Source organism: Neomonachus schauinslandi, chromosome 5 (assembly GCF_002201575.2).
Source record: "Neomonachus schauinslandi chromosome 5, ASM220157v2, whole genome shotgun sequence".
NCBI classification, from domain to species: Eukaryota; Metazoa; Chordata; class Mammalia; order Carnivora; family Phocidae; genus Neomonachus; species Neomonachus schauinslandi.
Genome location: NC_058407.1, coordinates 22,580,709 through 22,605,261, shown reverse-complemented (window position 1 = coordinate 22,605,261; position 24,553 = coordinate 22,580,709). Strand labels below are relative to the sequence as shown.

Sequence of the window (24,553 nt, the reverse complement as noted above, 5' to 3'; positions counted from 1 at the left end):
TATCCCACCAGCTGAAAAGTATAAAACCACTAACTGAATTTAGTTATAGCCCAGGAAAAAATTCACAAAAGTCTACAGATAGGTTTTTACTGGATGGCAGAGTCTAAAATGCAGCTTTTAAACTTTGCTTTATTCCAAAAGGTGCTAAAGCTGCATGACTTTTCATTCATATGCACCAGATACATAAGGTAAATGCAAAAACATTGTATTGCAGAGTTCTCTCCTCCAAACATGGAAATTGAAGATACTACATATTCTCTATGCTCTCTGTGCATATGAAGGGAACATCGTCTATTATCCTTATTTTCTTCTTGAGAAAAACATTTCCTAAGGATGTCAGTAAATAATTAAAAGCCAGGATTATGACTTAGCTTCCTAACATGAACAGAAACATGGTATTTTCCAAGCCTTGTATTAATTCTTTAGATTTTTTTAAAATTAGGATTTAATTGATTTTTTTAAATAGCAGCTTTTAAATCTTTTCTACTAGGAACTGTTTCCACCTACCTGCTTATAAATTTAGATCTGAATATTAATAAACATTATTCTCTATTTCTTCAGAACACTTAATGAAAAACAAAAATGATTTTAAATGACGATTTTAGGTTAAGGCTTCACTTTCAAGAATTCTGACAAATATCGATCAGAGATGAGCTACCCAAACTTCCATAAGATGTGTGTGATTACATTTATCTTCTGTTATCTCTGAGGCTTTGAAGAATGCTCCATAGAGCTCTACGCTTACAAATATGTAGGCATGGGTTTGGGTGTGAATGTAAGGAAGGGCCTCCTACAAACATTCACATACACACAGAAGCAGGATGCTACAGCAGGTCTTTAAAAAATCTTCCAGAATCAAGAATGCTAGTTTGGTCAAATGCAGCTGGTTATACTAAATTTGTTCCTTTGGATGATAAAGAGCAGAGATGGCCACTTCTGAACATGAAAAAGCACTGGTTAGCATTTACGGGTTCAGGAGGGACTGCTGGGTCACTAGAGCATCAGTACCAGGCAATGTACAGACCCCACGAGCCCAAGAGCCAGAAGTCCCATGCACAGGAGGGGTGTGCCTGACGTGGCACCCTGAAAGTAGGCCCTTCACATGCCGCCCCGAGAGCTCTCCTTAGTGATTCTCAACCAAATGCCTCAACCTCTCAGGCAGCAGGCTATCCGATGGGAAAAATTTAACAGGATATGAAAATAGGATTGTATTTAAAATACAAAACAGAAAAGACCAAACATTAAAATGTCTACTTCCCAAACAAAAAAAAAATTTTTTTTAAGTGTGCAGAGGTAAGCTGTGAACATTTGAATATTACACAGCTCAGAGTAAAATGGGTCACGATTTCACGCACATTCCAAAGATCAATTCAGTATTGTCCAGTGGAAAAAGGCTGAGAACCACTCTGTAGCTGTAACGATGCCGCTTCCGGCCATACCACTCCCACGCTCGCGTAAAATGGATACAGACTACCATGCAAATCAGACTCAAATATTTCTCACAAGTGAATGAAGCACATGAACCTTTGAGAACTTTTGGACAGGATGCGTTGACTAGCCCATGGACATGGGGAAGTACAAGATGGGGAAGAATAACACTGATATATACATGTGTATATATATATATATCAATTTACCCTTTTCCTTCTTCCTGTAAAAGCAAGTTAACACAGACACCTGGGATGAAAGCCAAAACTCACATGAAACAGATTTTAACTGCAGACTTTAAAAACCAGGTATGTTTCTCATTTTAGGACAATGTTTGCACGTCAACTGGTCACAAGGCACAGTGAATGAAGTATCAGAGACAAGATCTCAGGAGTCATTAGACATCACAGATCGTCTGCATTGCCAGGACACAGTACCTGCAGCTACTGACAACACTTTGCAACACATTACATAGCGCAAGTTCAGGAAAGAAAATAACCATTTGTAACCTTACATTATGAACCTGATGGATGGCTGAGAAAGGAAATCCAGCGTTCTGATTCGTCCATATCTCACAGACAGACGACTGCTGATATAAACAGAAAACTATCTCATCTTGTCAATATTTAGAACACGGCAGCTACCAAGGTAGCATCAAGGAGGGGAAGGAGGAAAATAATAAAAAGCAAAGAATCACATTTCTTAAACACACACACACACACACTCAAAAAATGTTTCAGGATGCCCAGGTTTAATAATTGGCTTCCAACTCATTCTTTTGCTTAAAAGCATTTTGGGTTGGCTGGGAAAGAAAAAAGACCATTTAGACATTAGTTTTATATCAAGGGAGATTACCAATAAATTCACATCTTGGAAAAAGCAAACTGTGTTTTACATTTGCCAAAGACAACGGAAATACCTTCCCTTTTCACATCATTCATTTCAGAGGATAAATATTTTCATGGAGTTCAAGAGAGATGGGAAAAAGCCTTTAGTGCAGAATACATATTTTTGTTTTCTTATCTTCAATGACCAAAAGCAAACAATGCAATAAAATGACTTTCCTGACTTAGTCATTCCTCCATTTGATAAACCTAGAAGATCCTTCTCCCTCCAGAGTTCTCAAGGGCAGAACTGTGGTTGACAAGGGGGGAAGCATCATTTGGCCACTCGGCAGTGGAAGGGAGTGGCGGGGGAGGTGGCAGGAAGGAAACTAGGGCAGGGAGGGGTTGGGGTCAGGAAGCCAGGGTCTGTTACTGAAGCAGACACTTTGGGGAATAGCAGTGGGGAGCCTATGATGAGTCAGCTCAGCTCCATCATCCTGACTCTCCACCACACCATTAACAAGCTAAGAATTAACAATTTTTAAAAGGCAATAATGTGGGCGCCTGGGTGGCTCAGTTGGTTGAGCGACTGCCTTCGGCTCAGGTCATGATCCTGGAGTCCCGGGATCGAGTCCCGCATCAGGCTCCCTGCTCAGCAGGGAGTCTGCTTCTCCCTCTGACCCTCCCCCCTCTCATGCTCTCTGTCTCTCATTCTCTCTGTCTCAAATAAATAAATAAAATCTTAAAAAAAAAAAAAAGGCAATAATGTTTGCTTGCTTAGAACCAAATGCCAAGCTAATCCCCCCTCCTAGGAGTTACAGCAGAAACCACCAAATAAACCGAAGAGGTTCCTGGCTTGATCTTTATAGAGTTCTTTTCCTGAATTCCATCATTCTAAAAGACACCATGAAATTGAATCACAGAAAATGGCAGCATGCCTAAACTTACTCAGTAAGCACTGTGAACATCCCCAGAATTCACAAGCAGGCCGTACAAAGATCATGCAGGAAGGAGATAAGAACATAACCACAATATGGTTTAGAAGCCCGGCAAAGAACAATTGCATCAGCAAATGAATTATGGAAAAGAAACTTATCCCTGGCTAAATGTTTTCCCTACCTTCACCCTCCCAGAAACGCTCACCAGAAATTTAACATCTCTCTGTCCAGTGACGGTGGCATTCCCCCCTCTCCCCCAGACATCTTTGCTTTCCATCCCTTCTGTCATCTGGATGGCTTGCTGGGGACAGATTGTTAGGTAATTGGCATTCCCTTAAGGAAGTAAGATCCTTGGGGTCTGGCCGAAGGCAACTGCAACCACCTCCCACTTAAACCGGCTCTGCTACTCTCAGTTCCCTCCCTAGACTTCCTGGTATTCTCTCCACAGGGGATCTTCCTCTTCCTACCTTTCAAAAATTCAATCTCTAGCAAGTTAAGTCTTGTGCCCATTAAACCTCCAGCCTCGTCTACAATAGCTGCCACCTGATTTAAATATACCAACTCCATGCTTTGGTGAGATGACCATCTTAACTGGCACAAACAGACATGCAGGAGGATACCTTTCATATTTCCAGTACTCTCATCCACATTTCTGAGCTCATTCTTCCACAATTTTCACAGACTTTAAAAAAAAAATTATTTATTTATCTGAGAGAGAGAGAGAGAGAGGGAGAGTGGGGGGGCAGTGGGAGAGGGAGTGAAAATCTCAAGCAGACTCCCCACTGACTGCAGAGCCTGATGTGGGGCTCGATCTCACCAGCCTGAGACCACGACCTGAGCCGAAATCAAGAGTCGGCCACTTAAGCGACTGAGCCACCTAGGAGCCCCAACTTCCACAGACTCTTAATGCTAGGAGTAACCCAGGAACCACTTGTCATTTGACAGATGAAGACACTGACATTCAGAAAGGGTAAGTGGCTTGCTCAGGTGACACGGGAGTGTCACACGTGTCGGCCTGCTGGGATGGCTGGGAAGGGGTGTCAGCCCAGCACTGACCTCACGGGAAGGCAAAGGAGGCAAAGGCAGGCTCCAGTTACATGGAACTGGTTTTACCGACCCTGGAACAAGTGTACATGTAAGTGGTAAGTTCAAGGAACAGTCTCAACTCCACTAGGCGTCAAATACCCGAAAGGTTTATTGTTTTCCACTCGTTACTCCCAAAAGGGCCAGCCCCATCTCCCCTCCCTGATGGGCACCAGGCCACTTGACACTTGGGGCAGACCTCGTAACTTCCTGGTCACTCTGAGTCACTAAGAATCCATCTTGTAAAAAAACCCCAGTATCATCTGATTCAGACCTTGCCCTCCCTCCCCACAAGCCAGGCTTGAGGCTTAAAAATCCCATGGTGGTTACAAGACGCTTGATTTGTACTCGGTCCTCTTCGCCTTCCTTCTTCCACTAGGAGTAGGGAGGAGTGGGGTGGTATGGTCAATCGTGGATATCCCCCACCCCAAGCTCTACCTACTTCATGCCCTTTGTTGGAGAGGGGAGTACTGGAGAAGGACAAAGGCCTCTTTTCTTATCCGGCTATGGCTGAATTCTCTGACAGCTTGCACTGCTTCCTAGAGTAATGCTCCACCGGAGTAATGGCCTCTGGTGTCCTCTTGTAGGGGGTGCAACCATCTGCCCCACACAGGTTCTACTGCGTTTCTGTGTGAGATCTTTGGAGGGCTCTGTAGGGATGGATGGGGTCCCCACTGCACAGTTCCTGATGTGAGAAATATGTCCCAAGCCTGACTTCCTCCAACCTCTACTCAGCCCTCCTAGAGCCCATGCTCACCCGCTGGACGGGACACAGGGGAGAGGGTATAACCCAGACTCCTCCTGCACACCCGCCCACATCACACATACATACAGCCTGGCTGTGCAGGGTAGGCTGCTCTGTGACCACTCCCCTCTCTGCCAGGACATGTCCCTCCAGTTCTCTCTTCTTCAGCTCAGGTTGGTGCATCTGCCTATCAGAAGTCTGACTGTGGAATGAGATGCCCGTTTCCCCTTCTGGCAGGTTCCCCCACTCTGCATGAGACTTCCTCTTAGAGCTCTTCCAGAGTAGGCTCTAAGTGCATGGGGACACCTCTCTCTTCTCCCATGCGCTCTCCTCAGTGGCTCAGACAGTTCTCTGCCCTTCCCCAACACCAGTCTTCTGCCTGTCCACACAGGCAGCTGATGGCGCCTGGTTTCACCACCTCCTGGTCAATCCTGAACAGGGTAGCTGACTCCATTATTGGCAACTTTCTCTTGAGAATACTCCGTACTTAGTTCCTACAGGAAATTTCCCACTTAATGTCTTGTTACACGAATCTTATCTTCCAACAGTCAGAAAAAGTTACCAGAGAGTTAAGGAGGGAAGAGAGGGTCTCATACATCACTTAGTTTATTTTTTTAAATCTGCATAAAATTTTTCTCAATGAAGAAAAAAAAAACTCTACCTCTAGTCACATACACTGAAGAGAGTTTGTATGTGGCTTATATACATTTGAAAGATGTTACAATAACTATTTTCATTTATAAGCTGTGTCTTAAACTTAGAAAACAATAACACTTCTATAAGTTCCAACAATTAATTGACTCAACGTAAAGGGTAAAAAGTCAGATTTTTAAAAAGGAGTTGAAAATAAAGGCAGTTGTGTTTTAGTTGTGGAGGTTGTTGAAGAAAATGCTGATACATTTCAGATACCACAGTAATTCTTTTGCAGTAAATAATTTATCAGGCTCAAAGAGCAGTTACTCTAGGTGGATTAGCTGTAACTGGTGTCTTCATAAGATAAAATGGCTCTTCTAGACACATGGTTATTAGACTGAGTACTGGAATGAGTTTTTTTTTAATGCAAAAGAGTTTCCATCACAGAATTTCATTATATTTATGAAGATAATATTTCACGGTACAACTTGTATTGAAGTGCTGAGTTCTGAACAGTTCTGAGAAAGAAAATACTGGTGATAAGATTTCATTGGGAGCCCAAATTCCTAGAATGGTAGTGATTTAAATCTAAGTTTTAATTAAGCTTTAGAATGTCCTCATCTGTAAAGAATAATAATAGTACTTGACCTACTTATTTTGTCAGGTTGTTCTGCAGCTCATGTTAAGCTTCATGAGAGAGGGAACTTTTTCACAGCTAAATTTCTAGCACCTCGAACACAAAAGGCCATCAAGCATGTTTACTGAATCAATGGAACAGTAGAATGTGTTCAAAGTTTCTTGACAAAGAGTAAAGCACGACAGGAACATTAATTACTACTATTCATTATAATTTGTAGTTGGTCTGCTTTGTTATCGCCACGTGTGCTTTTAGTCAGTGATGTCACTGCTGATACATTTCTGGTAAAGGCACCAGAAATTAACCTTGCAGACTTCTTGTTAGAATGGTTCTCATTTTTTCCTGATAAAGGTTGACAAAGGGCTGCTCACTTTGTTGAAGAGAGAAGGAACATTTGTAATTAGTATACCTATGCGTTAAAGGGCTCCTTGTACAGAGCCTGGAAACAATTCTATAAAAGGATGTTAAATATCCCTCTGCAAATTTCATTTGCTTATTTCTCAGGCTAACTTAGTTTATCTGAACCTGAATTACCATGAAATCCAAATAAATGGGGATTAAGGAAAGATATAGTAGTCTTATAACCAAGATATAGTCAATAATTGAATGTGGATTTCTTTGATGAAGCAAAGGCATATCATGTTATCTTTAGTTCAGACCTCTCTCCTGACTCTGGGAATGTTTTCTTAAAATACAACACACGTCTCGTTCTTGTCACCATCGTGTACCTCAGGTTACCAGGAATTCAGTTCAGAAAATACAACACATCTGCATTCCAATCTAATGACAAAATGTAAAGCATAGTACTTATATCTTCAAGGTTTTCTTTCTAAAGGTAGACTTCTTTTCTGCTCAACTGGTAGCATTCCAGTAGTTTATGATATATTCTCTCTTCTTCCTCATCCATTTTCCCCCTCTTTACTGGAGCATTCTCAAACAGTGCTATAACATCTTCTATTAAAAGCATTTAAGAGGGCACGTTCTGCATGGAGCACTGGGTGTTATATGCAAACAATGAATCATGGAACACTACATCAAAAAGTAATGATGTAATGTATGGTGATTAACATAATTTAAAAAAATTAAAAAAAAAAAAAGCAAATGGATTCCTTCCCTTGACTCAACATCCTTCTTGAGCTCCTACTCAATTTCTGTTCTTCTTTAAGAAGCAAAATGCCCCAAGAGGTGCCTGTGCTTTCTCCATGTTCTCTTTTCCTGTCCTCACTTGAGCCCATTCTACAGAAACTGCTTTTCTCTATACCCTTCACTCTGCCAAATCTGACGCTTCATTTTCCTTGACCTCTGACACTTGATCACTCCTTCCATTTCTTGGCCTCCTTTGCTGGTTCCTATAAGTGGTCATCTTCTGATCCCTGGAGCATCAGTCCTCGATTCCTTTCCCTTCTCTGGCTACATTAGGTGGTGTCACCCAGTTCTGACTCTCAGATTTGTATCTCCAGTCTAGACCTCTCCCCTGAGCTTCACACTTGGATACCCAGCTGTCCTCTTGATGCTGCCCTACTTTGATGATTAATAGGCATCTTAACCTTAAATTAAATGCCCAAACCAAGCTCCTGTTTACCTCACCTTCCCCATAAGACTTTTTGTCTCAGTGAACAGCAACCCCTTCTTCCAGCCACATCCTTTTGCTCACATTTCTCATCCAATCTAGCAGCAAATCCTGCTGAGTCTACTTCCAAAGTCTTCTCACCCTCCTATCACTGCCTGGTCCAAGCCACTACCTTTTCTCACTTGGATTATTCCATTAGCTTGCAAACTGGTCTCGTTGTTTTCAGCCTTGTCCCCTTAGTGCTTATTCTCAATACAACAGCCAACATGATCTGTTTGAAATGAAAGCTGCATCATGCCACTCTGTTCCACTGAACCCACAGGAAGATCCAGAGTCCTGACGATGGCCTGCGAGCATCTCCATCCTCTGGCACCCAGCCCCAGCCTCATCTCTCTGCCCTCCTCTCCTACTATTCTTCTTGCTTACGTGGTTCTGGACATTCCCGCTTCAAGCCTCTGCATTTGTCTCCCCTTCTGCCTGAAGTGTTCTTCCTCCAGCTACTGCGGGACTAGCTCCCCCATTTCCTGCAGGCTCTACTCCAATGTCACCATCTCAGAGAAGCCCTCCCTGAACATCCAGCATATTATGTCCAAATTCAGTCTATATTTTCCACACTGTAAAAGGATTATTCTTTTAAGCAGAAGTTGAACATTTAAAAAAGGTTTAGAACATAGGAATCTGTCTCCCTGGCACCATGACATCATTTCAAGATAGTTACTGCATCTTTTGAGCACAAGGCATGGGTCACAAAGTGGCTGTCTATGGAATGCACGTTGCTATGGACACAATCCCTTTTCCACCATTAGGACCAGTAGTAAACTGGGATTCAGAGGCTGATGGTGGGTCTTGGAATGGAGCAAGCTGACAAGAGCTCCATCTACTCACTAACACCAATTAGGCTCTGAAAACCTTCCAGGAGTCTGCCAACACTGTGTAGCTAGTTTAATAAAGAAACGTATATGAATAGAGTCCTCCGGTCAGATTCTACCAAGATGAAATTTTCTGCCTTGTTCTAGCCCTGAAAAAAAATTGTCTTTTTCTCCGTTTCTCCCTTATATTGTCAAAATTTTTTCACACTTCGGGGTGTTCGAAAATTGACCAGAAAGAATCCAACAAGAAACAGGAAAGGTTCAGGGTTGAATGCTAAAGGTATAATGAAATCCATTCCTTCTCTTGGATGACAGTGCTTCTAAAATAAAACAAAAACAAACTTGAAGAGTGAACAAAACAGCTTCAAAGGCAAAAGAAGAAAGGGCACCCTAACAAAGGAAGGCTTGGTCAGCAGCCAGCGGACTCAGCGGCTCCTTGAGCAGAGACTAAAATGAGATCTGTCAAAAGACGGGAGTCAAAGAGACTCGGTTCAGGCAAGGATTAATGCACCCAACACCTCTGCATCTTTTCTTCCAGCAGTGACAGCCTCTTCTTCCATGGGCACTCACAGAAATACTGCCTGGAAATCAGAAGATCAAAACCCTTGGTTTCTCCTGAGTTGCCCAGAGGCTGCCGGCCAGCCTAGGATCACTGCCATCTCCCTGCCATGGATTCAGGAATGATCCTCCTCTCCCCTCCTGTGAGCTCTGCGATTTGCACACAGCCCTCAAACAACTGTATGGGATTCTTCTTTTCAACTACACTCGATTGTCTCAAGTTCAGGGTTTTTGGTTTTTGTTTAAATTTTTATTTACTTATATGTTTGCCACTGACCCTTTTTTAAAAAGTTTCAGACTATTTCATTTGCAGGGAATGCTGGACTCAAGAAAATGCTGTTTCCTGTCACTTCTCCACCTCCCTGAAGAGCAGTCCTATCAAACCTTTGTGATTGTGACCTTCCCCTGGAAGTGAAGAGTCAGGCCAACAGTTCTCTCTGTGTGACCCACTGTTGATGGCATCAGCATTCATTAATCTAGCAAAAGTGGGAAGAACTAAATACCACTATTGGTCCCATCCTAAGTCCATTGGCATGATACAGATACTGATGATAAATTCCTGTTGTTTGCCCAAATTTACAGGTTTCTCTCTTTCCCTCCCTCCTTCCTGCCTACCTCCCTCCCAACTGATTCTGGTAATGACAGCACATAAAATAAGCCCTCAGCTACCAAGGTAGGAGAGAACGTACAGGCTAGGTGATTTCTGTTATTCATTTGCAGAGATCATATATAACCTGCATTCCCTAATATGACAGTTGTAGCCCTAAATGACAATACACAATTATTTATGAGATCTCTTCAGAAAAAGGAAAGCAGAGAGAAAAAAGGAACACTGTGCAATTGAGATCGTAATGTACAGCTCCCCAGTTTCCCTGCGTCTTGCAGGGAATTTAAGTCAATTGGGATCATGCTATTTATTGCAACAATTTATTGTTCTACCTCAAACTTTGGATGCCACCATTACTGATACATTTTTCAGAACACCTAAGAAGCAGAAATATTAATAACTCATTCAGAAAAGCAGCGATCAGCTTTTTTATCACGAATTGTTGCGAAGGAACTGGATTTTGCAGAGTAATACTGCTCTTTGCCTTTAACATCTTTTTATACATTATGTTCCTTTCTTGCAAACTGAGGCTGTCATTTTCTTTATTTAAACCCATTTATTAGCTAGATGCTCAACATTGCTTCCTGCCTCTGGTAAAAAAAGGGTATTGGACAAGGCCATTCATTCACCGATGTTGAGACCCCATTATTTCCCCATATTATGCGTGTGGAAAATATGGAAAAATGAGGTCTAGTTGAATGATGATCTTAAATGATGCCAACCCAAGAGGTCTCTGGCAGAAGACTGCAGTTTCTTCCTCATTTCTGTCTGTTCAACACTGAAATCACCACATTGGAGAAATTACTTGAAAGACATGCTTGTTTGAATAAGCGTTTTAAATTAGCACATGACATAGTTGGGGAGGATCACTGATTTAATGAGTGTTGACCAAGCTTTAACAAGACATTGATAGACTAGGATTACTGGGTAAACAACTTGATAAAACTGTTTTTGCTGGAAAGCTGGAAAGGAATAATGTAAATGTAAAACCCTGCATTAAGGTTAAACACACACACACACACACACACACACCAAGGCTGAGGGCTGAGGAGGGAGGCATGGCCCATGGCCATTGGTAAAGGCTGGGACATTTTCATGAAGAAAAGCTCAGTAGGAGTTAACAAGATGTTACTGATGTTAAGCATGAGCATCAACAAAGCAGATGTGCCCAGAGCTGGGGAATGAGGATGCTGTGGGGTCCACATCCCACTTCTCAATGATATTGGCAAGGAGTGAGGGGAAGGCATCAAATTCTCTTTAGTCTTAAAGAACTATTCTCAGTAAAAGGGAGCAGATTTATTCTTCATGTTTTCCAAACTAACTATGTAGTAGTTTTAGGAAGGCTTATATCAATTCAGCATAAGGCAACAGTTCTATCAGTTAGAACTTTTCCAACGGTGATGGGACTGCTTCACAAAGTTGGGGTCACCTTCCCAGTGACAAAGGTAGGCAGAAACTTGTGGCTGTCTATTAAGGATGTATTAGAAGCAGTGCTGCATTAAGTCACAGGACTAGATACATTTTCTGGGCCCTTCCCATCCTAAGATTCTCTGCTTTTCTTTAGCAGAAGCACAGAAGAATCTTCTAGTCATTAACAAAAGTTACTGCAAATTTTTGTGATGCTGCATTCAAACCTCATTGGAGACCCCTATAGAAAAGGGGTCACGCCATTTCATAATTGTTTACACGAAGCAATTGTTTGCTGCTCCTGATTTGTAAAGAATGAGAAAATGGATGTCAAGAGCAAAGGATTTTCTTGACAAAGTTTATCCATGCTACCTTCTCCAAGGTAGCATGGATAAACTTCAATTCTCTACTAATCTTGCCTTTTCATAAAACGTTAGATATTATTAATAGTTTGTCACAGGACTCAAAACATTGCACTAAAGACTTTTGGGGTTCTAGAACTTGTAGAATGTGTTGTGTCTGCCGGGACCCCGTTTGGATAGAGACAGTGCAGGTGTATCAACACATGGTTAAAGCACAGGGTGGGAAGCTTGACTGCTTGGGTCCAAACCCTGCCTCGACTTCTTACAACCTGTGTGGTCTTGGGTAAGCAACATAAATTCTCCATGCTTTGAGGGTTGTGTTAATTATACATTATAAGTTGTACTATAAGTCATATTAATCAGTGCTGCCTCTGACAATAATGGTGTTGAGCTAACTTACCAGATCTACTGGGCAGGGGATATGCTTCTGTTCCAGATAGTTTTTCTAGAAGATTTGAGACCATCCCAATTTGTGTCTAATCTGGGGTCCTAGAAACCTGTGGCTTTGTGGTGCCTATAACCTTGTGTAAAGTAATCTGGTCAACAAGTATTTACAGAGTCCTTATTACAGGGAATTTTAAAATGATGAAGGAAGAGTCAGGCCTTGTTACTACATAGCCAACATACACTTCATTGTAAGAGAAAAATATTTGTTTAAATGTAAAATATAATGATAGATTTTGATGTATGCTAACTCATAAAGTATTTAAAAGTATTTAAATAGGGGTTTCATCCGTAAGTCCTTTCCAAAGAGCTCCAATGCTAACTGGGTTATAACACAGATAGGAACTCCTTGGAGTATTCGAACTCCTAAGAACTATCGTTTCCCTATCAGTGGAGAGGTATTAGTTTGGGCTTAGGAGCTGGAAAACAGAAATAGTTTTGTAAAACACAGTTAAATATTATGAGCTTTACTTTGCATTGCATTTATTCCCAGTAGTTAATTGAAAAAGCATACTGTAGAAGTTTTCTCAAAATGATACTTTCTAATAAAACAACCCAAACATATAACTTTAGAGTTTGTAAAATACTTTGATAACTACTCCTTTACTTGTGCCTCACAAAAAACAATGCGCGGGCGTGCGCGTGCGCGCACACACACACACACACACCCTCCTTTATAATTAGCTCTGGACAGGTAAGTGAACCCGAACAGGCTGATCTGAACAAATGGGACTGAATCCTGGGACTTTTGGGGGGGAACTCCTGGAAAGATAAGCCATCTTTCTTGTAGTTTCAAGTTGAATAGAAACTGGATTTGAAACTCCCTCATAGAGAGAGCCTGTTTGGGAGAAGAGCCAACCCAGAGGGGAGCAGAGTTGAGACATGAAGAGCCAAAGAGCAAGACATCATAGGAGTACCCGGACCCAGGTCTACCTGGACTTCACAGTGAAATGATTCAAACACATGCCCTTTTTAACTTAAAGACACCCTGAGGTAGATTTTTGTTACTTGCATGTATCTAGAAGAGTCCCTACTGGTATATTACTTCAGTCATCTACAAATGGAATTAACTGAGAAAGGACCGCATAATCAGCCCTATTTCCTCTAGACATTAAAAAAACCTTGTCTTCATTTTTTTTTTTTTTTACATTGGAAAAAGAAAAGGAAGAGGGAGAGGGAGAATAAGAGAATTCTCCTACCCTTGAAAATTTATCAAGATCAGATTATAACAGCCAAAACTCTGACCTGCAGACCCAAGAACTGGACTGAATATAATGAGAAACATTCCAAAGATTTAACAAGTGGAAAAATAGCCCGGTGTGCCTCTATGTGAATAAGCTGCTCACTGTCAGCAAGCCTAAGGCACCACTAAGTATCAGGAGGTCAATTCTACCGAAATAGGGTTTTTATATATTGTCAGATTTCTTATTTATTCAGTTGAAAATAGGATGTTTTATACTGATTTTTAAAAAAAATCCATGGTCTGTTTTTAATGGGAAACATTCACTTTGGTTAAGTACCAGGACACTGAGGGAAGGTGGAGACATCAAAGCTTCTCTAGCAAAATGAATGGAGGTGTTTAGGTCTGACTGGCATCTGTCAGGACAAACTCCTGGTCGTCTAATTTGCCTCGCCGATGGACTTGACAGAGAATGAAATAATCCAGACTTGTAAGATGAGTATCAAAATCTAAAAACAAATCCCTCTGAGTGATTTTTTTAAACCTGATGCACAGGATAGATTTTTTTAAACCTGATGCACAGGATAGACAGTGACACTTCAGTGTTTCCCAAAGACACTAATCACATTGGAATTTCCCACCCCAAAGTTGTCACAGGGAGTGACCAGTGTATATTTTAAGAAGAGGCAATTAACTGTCCACATTAATAAACAACGTATACACACATCAGATTTAAATTCCAATTATGAAAGCAACGTTTTCCACTTCTGCTTGGTGTGATGCTTTTGGGAATCGATGGCTGGTGGTCCAGAGTTCTTGGCTTGACACAGGGCACAGATACCATCAACATCCCAAGTTATCTCTGAAGCTGGCGTGTCAGCCTGTCAACCCGACAAGCTGTCAAATTGGAAGTTTCTGATGGAAGAGCTTTCTGAGTTTATTCTTAACCTTTTTTTGTTATATGTTATCTGTCTGTGCTTAAGTATTAGAAGTTGCTCTTTAGACGTTCATGGAAGAAAATTTTGAAGTCATGGACAGGCTGAGCCTTTCTAAGTAGTGGTTAGGTGATAAAAATCTAAACTAAAAGCTAGCCATAAACCTAGGAGCATTTAAAAAAAATCTGATGTTAACACAGTAATAAGAAAACTTGTTAGTTTGGGGGGGGGAATCGCTTTGTAAAATGCTGTCCCTTGAGCATAGTCATGCTATTTTCTGAAGGCTGATTCTGTAAATTCCCATAATGCCAGAGAAGTGGGTAGAATTTCTAGAAACAATAGACTTCCCCGGGGAAAGTGTGAAAAAATAAATTACCATCTTCCTTCTTTCCCAAAGACGGCAAGCATTTGCCTCATGGCTTGGGATAGCCATGCCTCTGTAGCTAATTTTGTGGACTGTGTATTTCAAGCAAGTTCTAAATTTCATTTAAGGAAAAATAATCCCTCTTTCTCACTTAATGTTTTACCTCACCATGTTAAAATACTATAACATGCCATTAGTATATTCTTCGCTACATACTTTAAAAAAAGTTTTTATTTAAATTCCAGTTAGTTAACATTTTAGTTTCAGGTGTGCAATGCAGTGATTCGACACTTCCATCCATCACCTGGTGCTCCTCGCAAGGGGAGGGGGTGAGGTGATGGGTTAAACAGGTGATGGGGACTAAGGAGTGCTACATACTTTTGTAGCCTGAATTTGTAGAGAACTATTCCAACTATCCTCTGCCTCTCCTGGCTTTGTGATCACCGCACAGACCCCCTTCTCCATCATGAGAGATGCTTCTCGGCAGCCTTCACATTTATGCAACTAAAATAATAAAGAGCAAAATTCCAATTCCACTGTCCATATATATTCTAAGCATGGATAATGCTGGAACAAAAAGACTGTCTTTTAGAATGCTAAACCATCTGAGTGAGCACTTACCTTTCTAATATCTTTAGCACTGACTGGCCCTATGATGAACCAGGGACCTTCGACTTAGGGACTGACAGGTGATATACCTGAATTGAGAGTCATATCATCTACGTATTAATAACACGGTGACTTACAGTTTAGAATATGCTTTCACATAAATTATCTGGTACACACAAATCCCAGAGGCAGGCTTTATCCACATTTTAAAGAAAGCTGAAAGGGCGCCTGGGTTGCTCAGCCGTTAAGCGTCTGCCTTCGGCTCAGGTCATGATCCCAGGGTCCTGGGATGGAGCCCCGCATCATCGGGCTCCCTGCTCCGTGGGAAGCCTGTTTCTCCCTCTCCCTCTCCCCCTGCTTGTGTTCCCTCTCTCACTGTGTCTCTCTATCAAATAAATAAATAAAATCTTAAAAAAAAAAAAAAAGAAAGAAAGAAAGCTGAAGTTCAGAGAAACCACATGACTTGGTACGGTCGCACAGCCAGAAAGAAAGCAAATGAGAACTCCAACTGAAGAAGCCGCTAAGGAAACAGTGTCTCACTGTTTGCAGAAAACACACCCAAGGACGTCTCTGTATGCGCTGTAAGCCCCATACCTCCGTGCAAAGCTTTCACAAACATGCGTGAAGGGCAGAGCTCTGCCAAGATGTGCAGAGAGGGGTCTCCACTAAAAGGCTCAACAAATAACCATTATACTTTTGCATTAAAGGGTTTTATGGTGATACATAAAAAAGCGGATTCAATAAGTTTCCACTAAACTGCTAGTGATTTTATTCTCATTCTGCTTGCTGTGCCTACGTAAGTGTAATCTATCCTAGCATAGGGGAAATTTGTATTTGTTGAACTGTTATTAACATGTTTTATATCATGTAAAAATATTTATATCATTTAAGACAGCTACCACAGGGTATCAAGAGCCATAGAGGAACCAGGATATGGTCAGGTAGGCAGAGCGTGAGTCCCAGCTCTGCCACACGCCAGCCGGGTGGCAAACCTCTCACCCACCTGGGCTTGCTTGAGCACAGGATATGCCATTGTGAGGATTAGATAAGATAAAGCACATGGACTCCCAGGCACGCATTTGGCCACGACAGGGCTTCTATCTGGCCCTGTTTCCATTTCTCTTCTTTTAACGGTATCAAAAGAACGGACATTTGTAGAACTCATATAATACGTAAAATGCTTTCAAATAAAGAAGTAACTGATCACTTGTACTTATTAAGTAATACTGCTTGGATCAAGAAACACTATACTTCCAACTGAATCAACTTTCTACTGACTGAGGAGCAATTCACCCAAAGCCTTTGCAGTGCCTTACATGATCCCCCAGGCAAGTTCTGATTTGACTTCTTTCTGGCTGTGTGACCCCGAGCATGCAAGTCATGTGGTTTCGCAGTCTCCTTGTCTTCAAAATGTGGATAATGTCTATTTCTCAGGTTTGTGTGCATCAGATAAGGTAACTGCCCCCCAATACTGACCTTTTTATTTAGATGAGAGCCTTCCAAACACACGGACTTCTACATGATGGATTTTCTTCATTAATATCAAGCAAAAATTTGTGCAAAGATATGTATTTCTCTTACTACTTAGGAGCCCTTTTTATTTTGTGAAAATAGAAGCATCATTATATTTTTCCATAAGTATTTTTTGTAAATGAAGGCCTATAAGTGGTGATAAGTTTCATACTGGGAAACCCTTTTCCTTTCTTTGTAACTTTGCGGAATGTGGTCTCTAGACTTTATTAGCTCCATTACTTTCCTTTATTATTCATTTTAAGAGTATTCTTTTTTTTAATATTTAATTTATTTATTCATGAGAAACAAAGAGAGAGAGCGCATGGCAGAGGCAGAGGTAGAAGCAGGCTCCCCGCTGAGCAAGGAGCCCGATGTGGGGCTTGATCCCAGGACCCTGGGATCACAACCCGAGCTGAAGGCAGACACTTAACCAACTGAGCCACACAGGCACCCAAGAGTATTCTGACTTCTAAATATCACTCAAGAAAATTTCCAAAGATTGTGAGTCGGCCCTAAATACTGGAAATATTTGTCCCCCTTCTGTTCTATTTTCCATATTTTCACTTGCTTTTTCATCTCTACAGAACTCGGACTGAGAAACTCATCTGCTGTGTGCAATATGCACATGAGTAGTTGTGTGGGATAGTTCGTTTGTACTAAAATGAGATAACAGATGTGAAAGCACTTTGAAAATTTAAAAGCTCTAAGTTGTTATTATACAAATATGAGTGCAACATTCATTTATTAGAGGTATGCCAATGTGGGAGCATTGCAGAGCTTCTGAGCTAATGAGTCCAATTTAGAACTTTAGAAAAGCAATGTTTTCAGCATGATGGAAACCCATTGTTTAGATGTGATTATATCATTTCGTTCAGTGAGTTAAAAAATGTTCTTGGTACTGAACTCAATTCTGTCTCTCACATATTTATTTAAGATGATTTGATGCCAGAATATTGCTTATATCAGAATAAAGGCAAGCAACAGCCACAATAGTTAAAATCTTTTGCATTCCAAGACAGGTATTTTTCATATTCGTTCAAGTTGAACACAAGTAATTAAACATCACCCTAGTGTTACTTTCGAAAATCATTTGCCAATGAACAAATTTAATAGTGGAGGGGACACTGAATTCATCTCAATTTAACTTCAAGCATTGGTTTTCCAAGTGCAGCAAAGCACTTCCAAACATCTACTGAGCAGACCTCAAGAAGGCAACACTCCTCTGAATTGCTGCCACCACCAAGAACTTAAGGTTTCTGGCCTATGACTAGAATTCCAGATCACTCTGCTACTTGAAGTAGAGGGGTTTCTGAGAACATGGATCTGGCCTGGTGATTTTCTATTAATTGCATTTTCCTTTCCTTTAAGTAAGAAAGCCTGAAAATGGACTTCTATCATTTGGGGGGAAACAGATGGGCTAGGAAAGCCTTATCGACGCTACGTAAGCCTCTTGGGAGAAAGTCTCTGGGAAGGAACTTCAGGGACCGAGCTCCTGGTTAGAGGGAGGTATAACTAGCTGCTTGCTTACTGAAATTTTAATTTCTAGTTCAAGTCTTTAGGAAGACTCAATTTTATTGGCTAAGCACATAACCTCAGGGAAGAATGTGGTCTAGAGTGGATATGACAGGTTGTTAAAAAAGCAAATGGATTTAAAAAACCATATAGCAAATGACCAGAAAAGGAAGGATAAGAAAAAGCATCAGTTGAGTGGCTGAGTGGTAGAAAAGCACTTAAATAAAACTGTTCAACAACAAAATCACTGAGTATTTGGTATTTTGACAGGTTAAAGTTTTGAAACTATTTTTAAAAGGTACAAATTCATTTCTCCACAATTTTTGGCATTTCTAGACTAGGAAACATTCTCAAGAGAAACAAATAAAAAACTGCAATTAACACAACCGAAAGAGTTGTGATCCCAGAATCCTTTTTTCTTATTGGTCAGATTCCTGCAGTGCCATCTCCTATTTTCTCTGCAGCCAAAGTGCTGTATTGAGCGGCAGGATTTCAGAAAGGTCTGATATGCTCCTGGCTGCCGATGGTGGCCTATGTCCACGCCAGTCATTCGATCACAGCAAGCATACCCGTGAGGAAAAGCAGCATGTCCACACAGACCCTCCGTGGCTCACCACATCCATCCACCCGCTTATCTCAGCCCCTTTCTGCTTCTGGACCTTTCTCACCTGGCCAGATACAAGTTCACTCAACTTTCTCGAGGGTGAGACCATTCCTCAAAGGGATGCCTTCTGACTGGAGTGACAGGAAAAACATCTGGGCTATTCAATACTGGCCCTAGCTTATGAATCTCATGAAGAAGAGAAGGTAAGGAGGCAATCTTGCTAGGTTACCCGTGAGTGTTCACATGCAGGCAGAGGAGGAATTCATTTCCTCTTTGAAAAAACTGTACTACGTGCAGAAATTTCATAGATTACATGAGGATCTCAGATAGGTGATTCTGCTTTTGAAGGTGGGAGAGTCACTAGTAGCTAATGGTCTTTAGCGAAGGAGCCTCCTTTACCCAGGGAAGGGAAAGGTTCAGAAAAGACCCAGTTTGTACTCATACATAAAGACGGCATGGCTCAAAGTTAAAACAAACCATGTCTCTGAAATGCTGTCATTAGAGAAATTTAACCAGATATGTGATCCACAAATACTAACAAGGAGCAGGAAATACCTGAACAGCTTGGGGGAAAAGCTGTTCTTTAAAAGAACATCAGTGAAAACAGAAATAAGGATTAAAAGCTAATACTTAACAAGAGAGAAAGGGAAAATTACTCATTTCTTGTATCTCGTACATTTTCATCTCTCTTCAATATAAGATTGTCCGTAATCCTAACATTGCCATTCCCTGCTCAAAGAACCCAGAGAACAATTCAATACTGAGAGAGCTGAAAGGAGTTGCAGTATACCAGACCCTCTCTCTCCAGGGCATTTGCAGGCAGAATATCCATGGTTTCCAGAACATTCTCTTCACATTTTTCTTTCATGAGTGGCAGCACAGAATGTTTACCAAAGGCTTTTCAAAACAGAATCTCACCAAACAGGTCAGAAAAATATTTAACAAGCAAAGCAAAGCAATTACAGTTGAATTTTCACCTTAAGATTCTCATCCTAGGTGTGGGAGGCAGAGAGAAGCCTCTTAACACACCAGTAGGAACCTAGGAGGAGGATGAAAGAGTTGATTCTGCCAGTCCTTGTGAACAAATCCAAATCTTGAATTCTCAGAGAAACTCTAGAGCTAGCTGTCCCTCTGAATGGATGTTAGGAACAGCTCGGCCGTTTGGTCATGGCTGACTCAGGTTTCTGAGCAGCAGTCTGAGGGCAGGCTAGACAAGGACATCTCTACCAAAACCATGGAAAGCTCTGAACAGGAAAGGTTTCTTTTTTCAGTTCTTTGTGTCAGGCAGCATCATCACCTTCAACTCCTCAAGGTGACAATATGAGACGACGCAATTCTGTACAAGTATGTTAACTTGGAAGGAAGTTAACAACATCACGAGGCACTAATATTTCCCTCCGACTTCTGCTCTGTCATCTAACCGATTTACATTTTATAACCCAGACTTTTATTTTTCATTTTCATTTTGAGTCGATTCGTACGTGGTATGACTCCCTGTGGCCCAAAGACTTTCTGGGTGCAACGAGATCAGACAATTTCTCCCGTAAGAATGGATAACAAGGATCTGTGTATACATTCCATTCCCGGGAAGGTCTGTTTCGGTCTGGTTCAAGTTGAGTAGGGAATGAAAGCCAGAGCGTAAAATGGTAAAATCCCAGTTGGGTGGACAACAGGCATCCGCTCACTGTGAGCTAGTGTTCAATATCAGAATGCATTACTTGATATGGGGGAAAGGCAAAAACATCACAGAGGCTTTTAACACCTTACCTGGGCCATCTGCCTCTCCAGTTTTGATCGGGGAATATCATCAAAGTAGTTTTCATTTCTTCTCCTCCTTGCATCGCCCTGCATGATAATGTGAGGAACGTCTAGGGAGCCACCAGTGGTGTAAGTGCTTTGGCTAAGTGATGGAGACAACTGAGGAGGAGTGTGATTACCACTGGGATCCTGAATGGAAATACATCATGAAATAAATACCATGTTCTTGTGGCTAACCTTTGCTTTCACAATTGTGAAATACTGACAAGACAAATTGCGGGGGTGGGGGAGTCATTTCTGAATCAACTGCCAAGGAATGGATGACGTCCCGCCATTTTATTGATGGCGTGATCTAGGCAACACTTTTCCCCCTAAGTATTTCAGGTCAAAAGCTTCAAGGATACTCAATCAGGCTCTGTTTTCTCGCACCCAGTGCTACGGAGGAGTTCAGGAGCGAGACAGACATAGGTCGGGCACCCCTGATGTTACCGCCGTGTGTGGACGCAGGAAGGAAGTACGTTTTCATGTGGACGGAGTGTCCTCACTGTGATAGACACATGAACAGAGAGCCCCGGTGGGACCTAATGGGTCTTGATTCGCCATCAAAAGGTGATGTGGCAATGGGGCAGGGAAGAGGACACAGCATGGAGACACAGCATGTCACACGCGGACTGCAGAGCAATGCATATAATGACAGAGGATGCGTGTCAACGGCAAAGATGACTCAAGCTGAGGGAAACTGGTCGGAAGGAAGACAAGGGGCGGCAGAAGGCTGGGCTCCAGTGTCTGCAAGTCAGAGGAGGGTTGGATTGTGCTGGGTCTCCAGGCCACTTCTCCCCCAGATGTTCTGGGCCTCCTTTGACAGATTAAGATGCTGCACTCTTTCTGGGGAAACCTCTGTCTTTGATCTGTTTGTTGTTCTCCTAAATCTCTTCCAGGGAAACAGAGGGAGAGGTTCAGGAGGGGAAGGAAAGAGAGCAGCATAAGTAGGAGGAGTTGCTTGTTTAAAGAGGCATTTTAGGATGTTTGCGCTGATGGCACTGACATCTTTCCCTCCTTTCGTGCAGCGAAATGAAGGTGAGACATAATCCCTTTCTAGCCTTATTTCCCTCCTGACTTATTTGAGGCTTCCCTTACTAGAAAGAAAAGTAGGTCCTATTTCTACTTGCATTGCTCCTAAAGCCCCCAACTAGTCTCCAAATGTCCCAGTGTGTCCCAATTCGCCCAGTATGTTCCTCCTGGTTCCCTCCTCCAGCCACATCCCCTGCATTCCCTGACATCCTTGTACATCTTCTTCTCCTTTAAAAACGGAATCAGACTCAAAATCTTAACAGCCCCTCTCTGCCCGGCCCTCCGCTGTGCTGGCGGTAAAGCCGGGAGGCTGTTTGCTGGAGCTCACTGATGAGGCCTTCTACGGCATTTCACGGCTGGGGCTTCCGCCTAAGTGCCGGGCCCCTGTGCACTGTTTGCTGTCCCCACCTTTGCTGACACGTGCAGAAAAAGAATGAGAAGCAAGTGCGGGACTAACTGAAGAGAACAGAGATGGAACTCTCCAAGCGGCCGTGGAGATCCAGAGTTTTTGAAAAGTTCCAATAGGCCTCACAGAATACCCATGCCTACTGGCGGCCCCTTCCCTCAGCTATCTTGCTGGCGATCAGCTCTCGTTTTCTTGTTCTCTCTCCTCTTTCCTTCCTGCCTTCCTTCTCCTTCCACTTCAGTTTTCTCTCCCTTCTGTGGTTTCTCTCTCTAGTTTTTCTGCCCCATAATCCTGAAACATAGCTGAAATAGTTTCTTAAAGTTCTCTAGATTCTTTATTCTTAATTTTTGAAGTGGCTAAAGCTGACAAGCTTGCACTGCCTGAAAACCAGGAGACCCTAAGATGAACTTTAAATTGATCCTTCCTTCCTCGATTGATTTCTTTTCTGTGGGTTTGAGGAGTTTGACAGAAAACTCATTTCCTCTCACTTGGTGCAGATGGGAGTGTGGGAAGGGAGGAGAGGGAGCGGTTCTTTAAAGGTGGTGGTTTGTCAGACGTACATCTAAAAATCTCAAAAATAGATATTTAACCAATTGAGAAAAAAGAAGTCCCATCTTACAAAATACAATCAAAAGTGAGATTGTTTTTTATACAAATAAGGTAAGCTACATGGAAAACAGCCTGAACTTCCCGATCCGTTGCTTCAGTCATTTTATTTTATTACACAAGATAATTTTTGAGGATAAGAGTGGAGAACAAAACGAACAAGCTGGGCACTTACCCTGAGGGTGATGGACCGAGGGGGTTTCTGGGGTGGATCGTCGTGCAGCCTGTCTCCCAGAGATGCCAAAATACGTTTCCTGTGGCCAATCAAATTGATTTTTAAAACCTGAAACGACATATATTTGGGTTAAATATTTCGTTTGAGAAAAAATATTTTACATGTCTTAAAAGAGGAAAGAGTGAAGGGCTGTGCGCTGTTACCTCTGCCCCCTGAGAGGTGCGGTGTGAAGTCAGAGTGGGCCCTTGAGTCTGGAATGATGGGAATGGCATGGGCAGAGGCCAGGGTGGCAATGGCCTGGGGGCAGGAAACGAGAGCAGGGACACTGCTCCTTTCGCTCGAGCTGCCCTAGAGTCCAGTTCTCCGCTCAGCAACCACAGCGCTTTCTAAAGGGTAAGGAGACTCGATCCCAGGACCCCGGGATCATGATCTGAGCTGAAGGCAGATGCTTAACCGACCGAGCCAGCCAGGTGCCCCTCTATTGCTCTTAAAATAAAATCTGAGTCCTGACCTGGCTCCAAAGCCCAATAGGGCTGGTTGCCCTCTGCCTCACACTGGTTTTCTCGGCTCCTTGAACATTCCGTACTCATTCTTACCTTGGGACCTCTATCCCTTTTGTCCAACTACCTGGAACGCTCATCTCAAGATTTTCAGATGACACCTTCTCATCTCTCTGGAGCTCAAGTGTTGTCTCCTCACAAAAGCCTTTTCCCTCCTCTCATTAAAAGAACCATGTCCTCAACCCCTGTCCCACTCTACCCTATGATCCTCTTTTTAACATTCTCGGAAATGACTTTGTTTATAGAGGTTCAGAGTGTGTGTGTGTGTGTGTGTGTGTGTGTGTGTACCCCATCTCCCCCAGGTAAACTTCCTGCAAGCAGGGCCCTGGTCTATCTTTATCAGTATGATTTCCCAAATGCCTGAAGCAATGCTTGAAATAATAGGGGCTCAATGAATATGACACAATGAATGTTAATGTCGATGGAAGTTGCAGAGTAGGGTGAGAATCAAGCACTGCCCACCTGGGGGAAGACTCAGAGGCGCCCCAGAGTCTGATGGTGCTGCAAAGGGCACACTGTGGAAGAGATGACAAAGGGAACCAAGACTTGCAGACAGCCTCAGTCCCCATCCCCTCCTGGAGCTTTACAAATGCTACCCCTTTCACCATCCCAAAATCCTTCTCAGGAAGGGGTTCTTCTTGCTTTCCAGAAGAGGAGACTAAAGTTCAGAGTGGTTAAGTAACCTATCTAAGGGCCAGTACACGGTGGCTTTGGGATTTGAAACAGGTTTGCTGGATTCCAAAACTTGTTTTATTCCAAGGTAAACTGCAAAGTGTGGGCACATCTCCAAATATTACTGACTTTTTAAAACAGGGTATTATAAATCCATTCGTAAGAAATGCATTTACCTCTTCTCTGCCAATCTGCAGTTTTAGGACAGAACTGGGACTATTTGGGTTACTAGTTCCTAAAGTATACTACCCCTAGTGTAAGTGATCTAAAAAAAAAAATCTCTCTTCTCGAGTTTTAAAGGGGAGAGGTAGGCATTTCTTTGGCATTCATCCCATGCTACCTTGAATTTTTATGTGCCTATTTGTCAGTTAGCCTATTGGCCTTTCTGCCTAAACTGATTCAGATTTTAAACCAGCAGTATGCTCTATTCCTTTCATATCTACTCTCTGACCCATGTCTACCGATGATGGGGATGGCAACTGTT

At 42.2% G+C, this 24,553-nt stretch overlaps 1 protein-coding gene across 13 annotated transcripts in view; it reads right to left on the bottom strand.

Moving 5' to 3' along the window:
* Positions 1-24,553, bottom strand: part of ANKS1B (ankyrin repeat and sterile alpha motif domain containing 1B) — a 1,116,839-nt gene that overhangs the window by 61,100 nt on the left and 1,031,186 nt on the right. For 3 of the 13 annotated variants that reach the window (XM_021687344.2, XM_021687345.2, XM_021687346.2), the window contains exons 18-19: positions 22,838-22,945; positions 20,589-20,768 (exon numbers count right to left, since the gene is read on the bottom strand). The exons of 2 other annotated variants lie outside the window; for them this stretch is intronic. In XM_021687344.2, the coding sequence (XP_021543019.1) occupies positions 20,589-20,768; positions 22,838-22,945 (288 nt within the window). Of the gene's footprint in view, positions 1-1,942; positions 2,018-20,588; positions 20,769-22,837; positions 22,946-24,553 lie in introns of all 13 variants that reach the window. 8 more of the 13 variants (XM_021687341.2, XM_021687348.2, XM_021687343.2 and 5 more) reach the window with 5 other exon arrangements.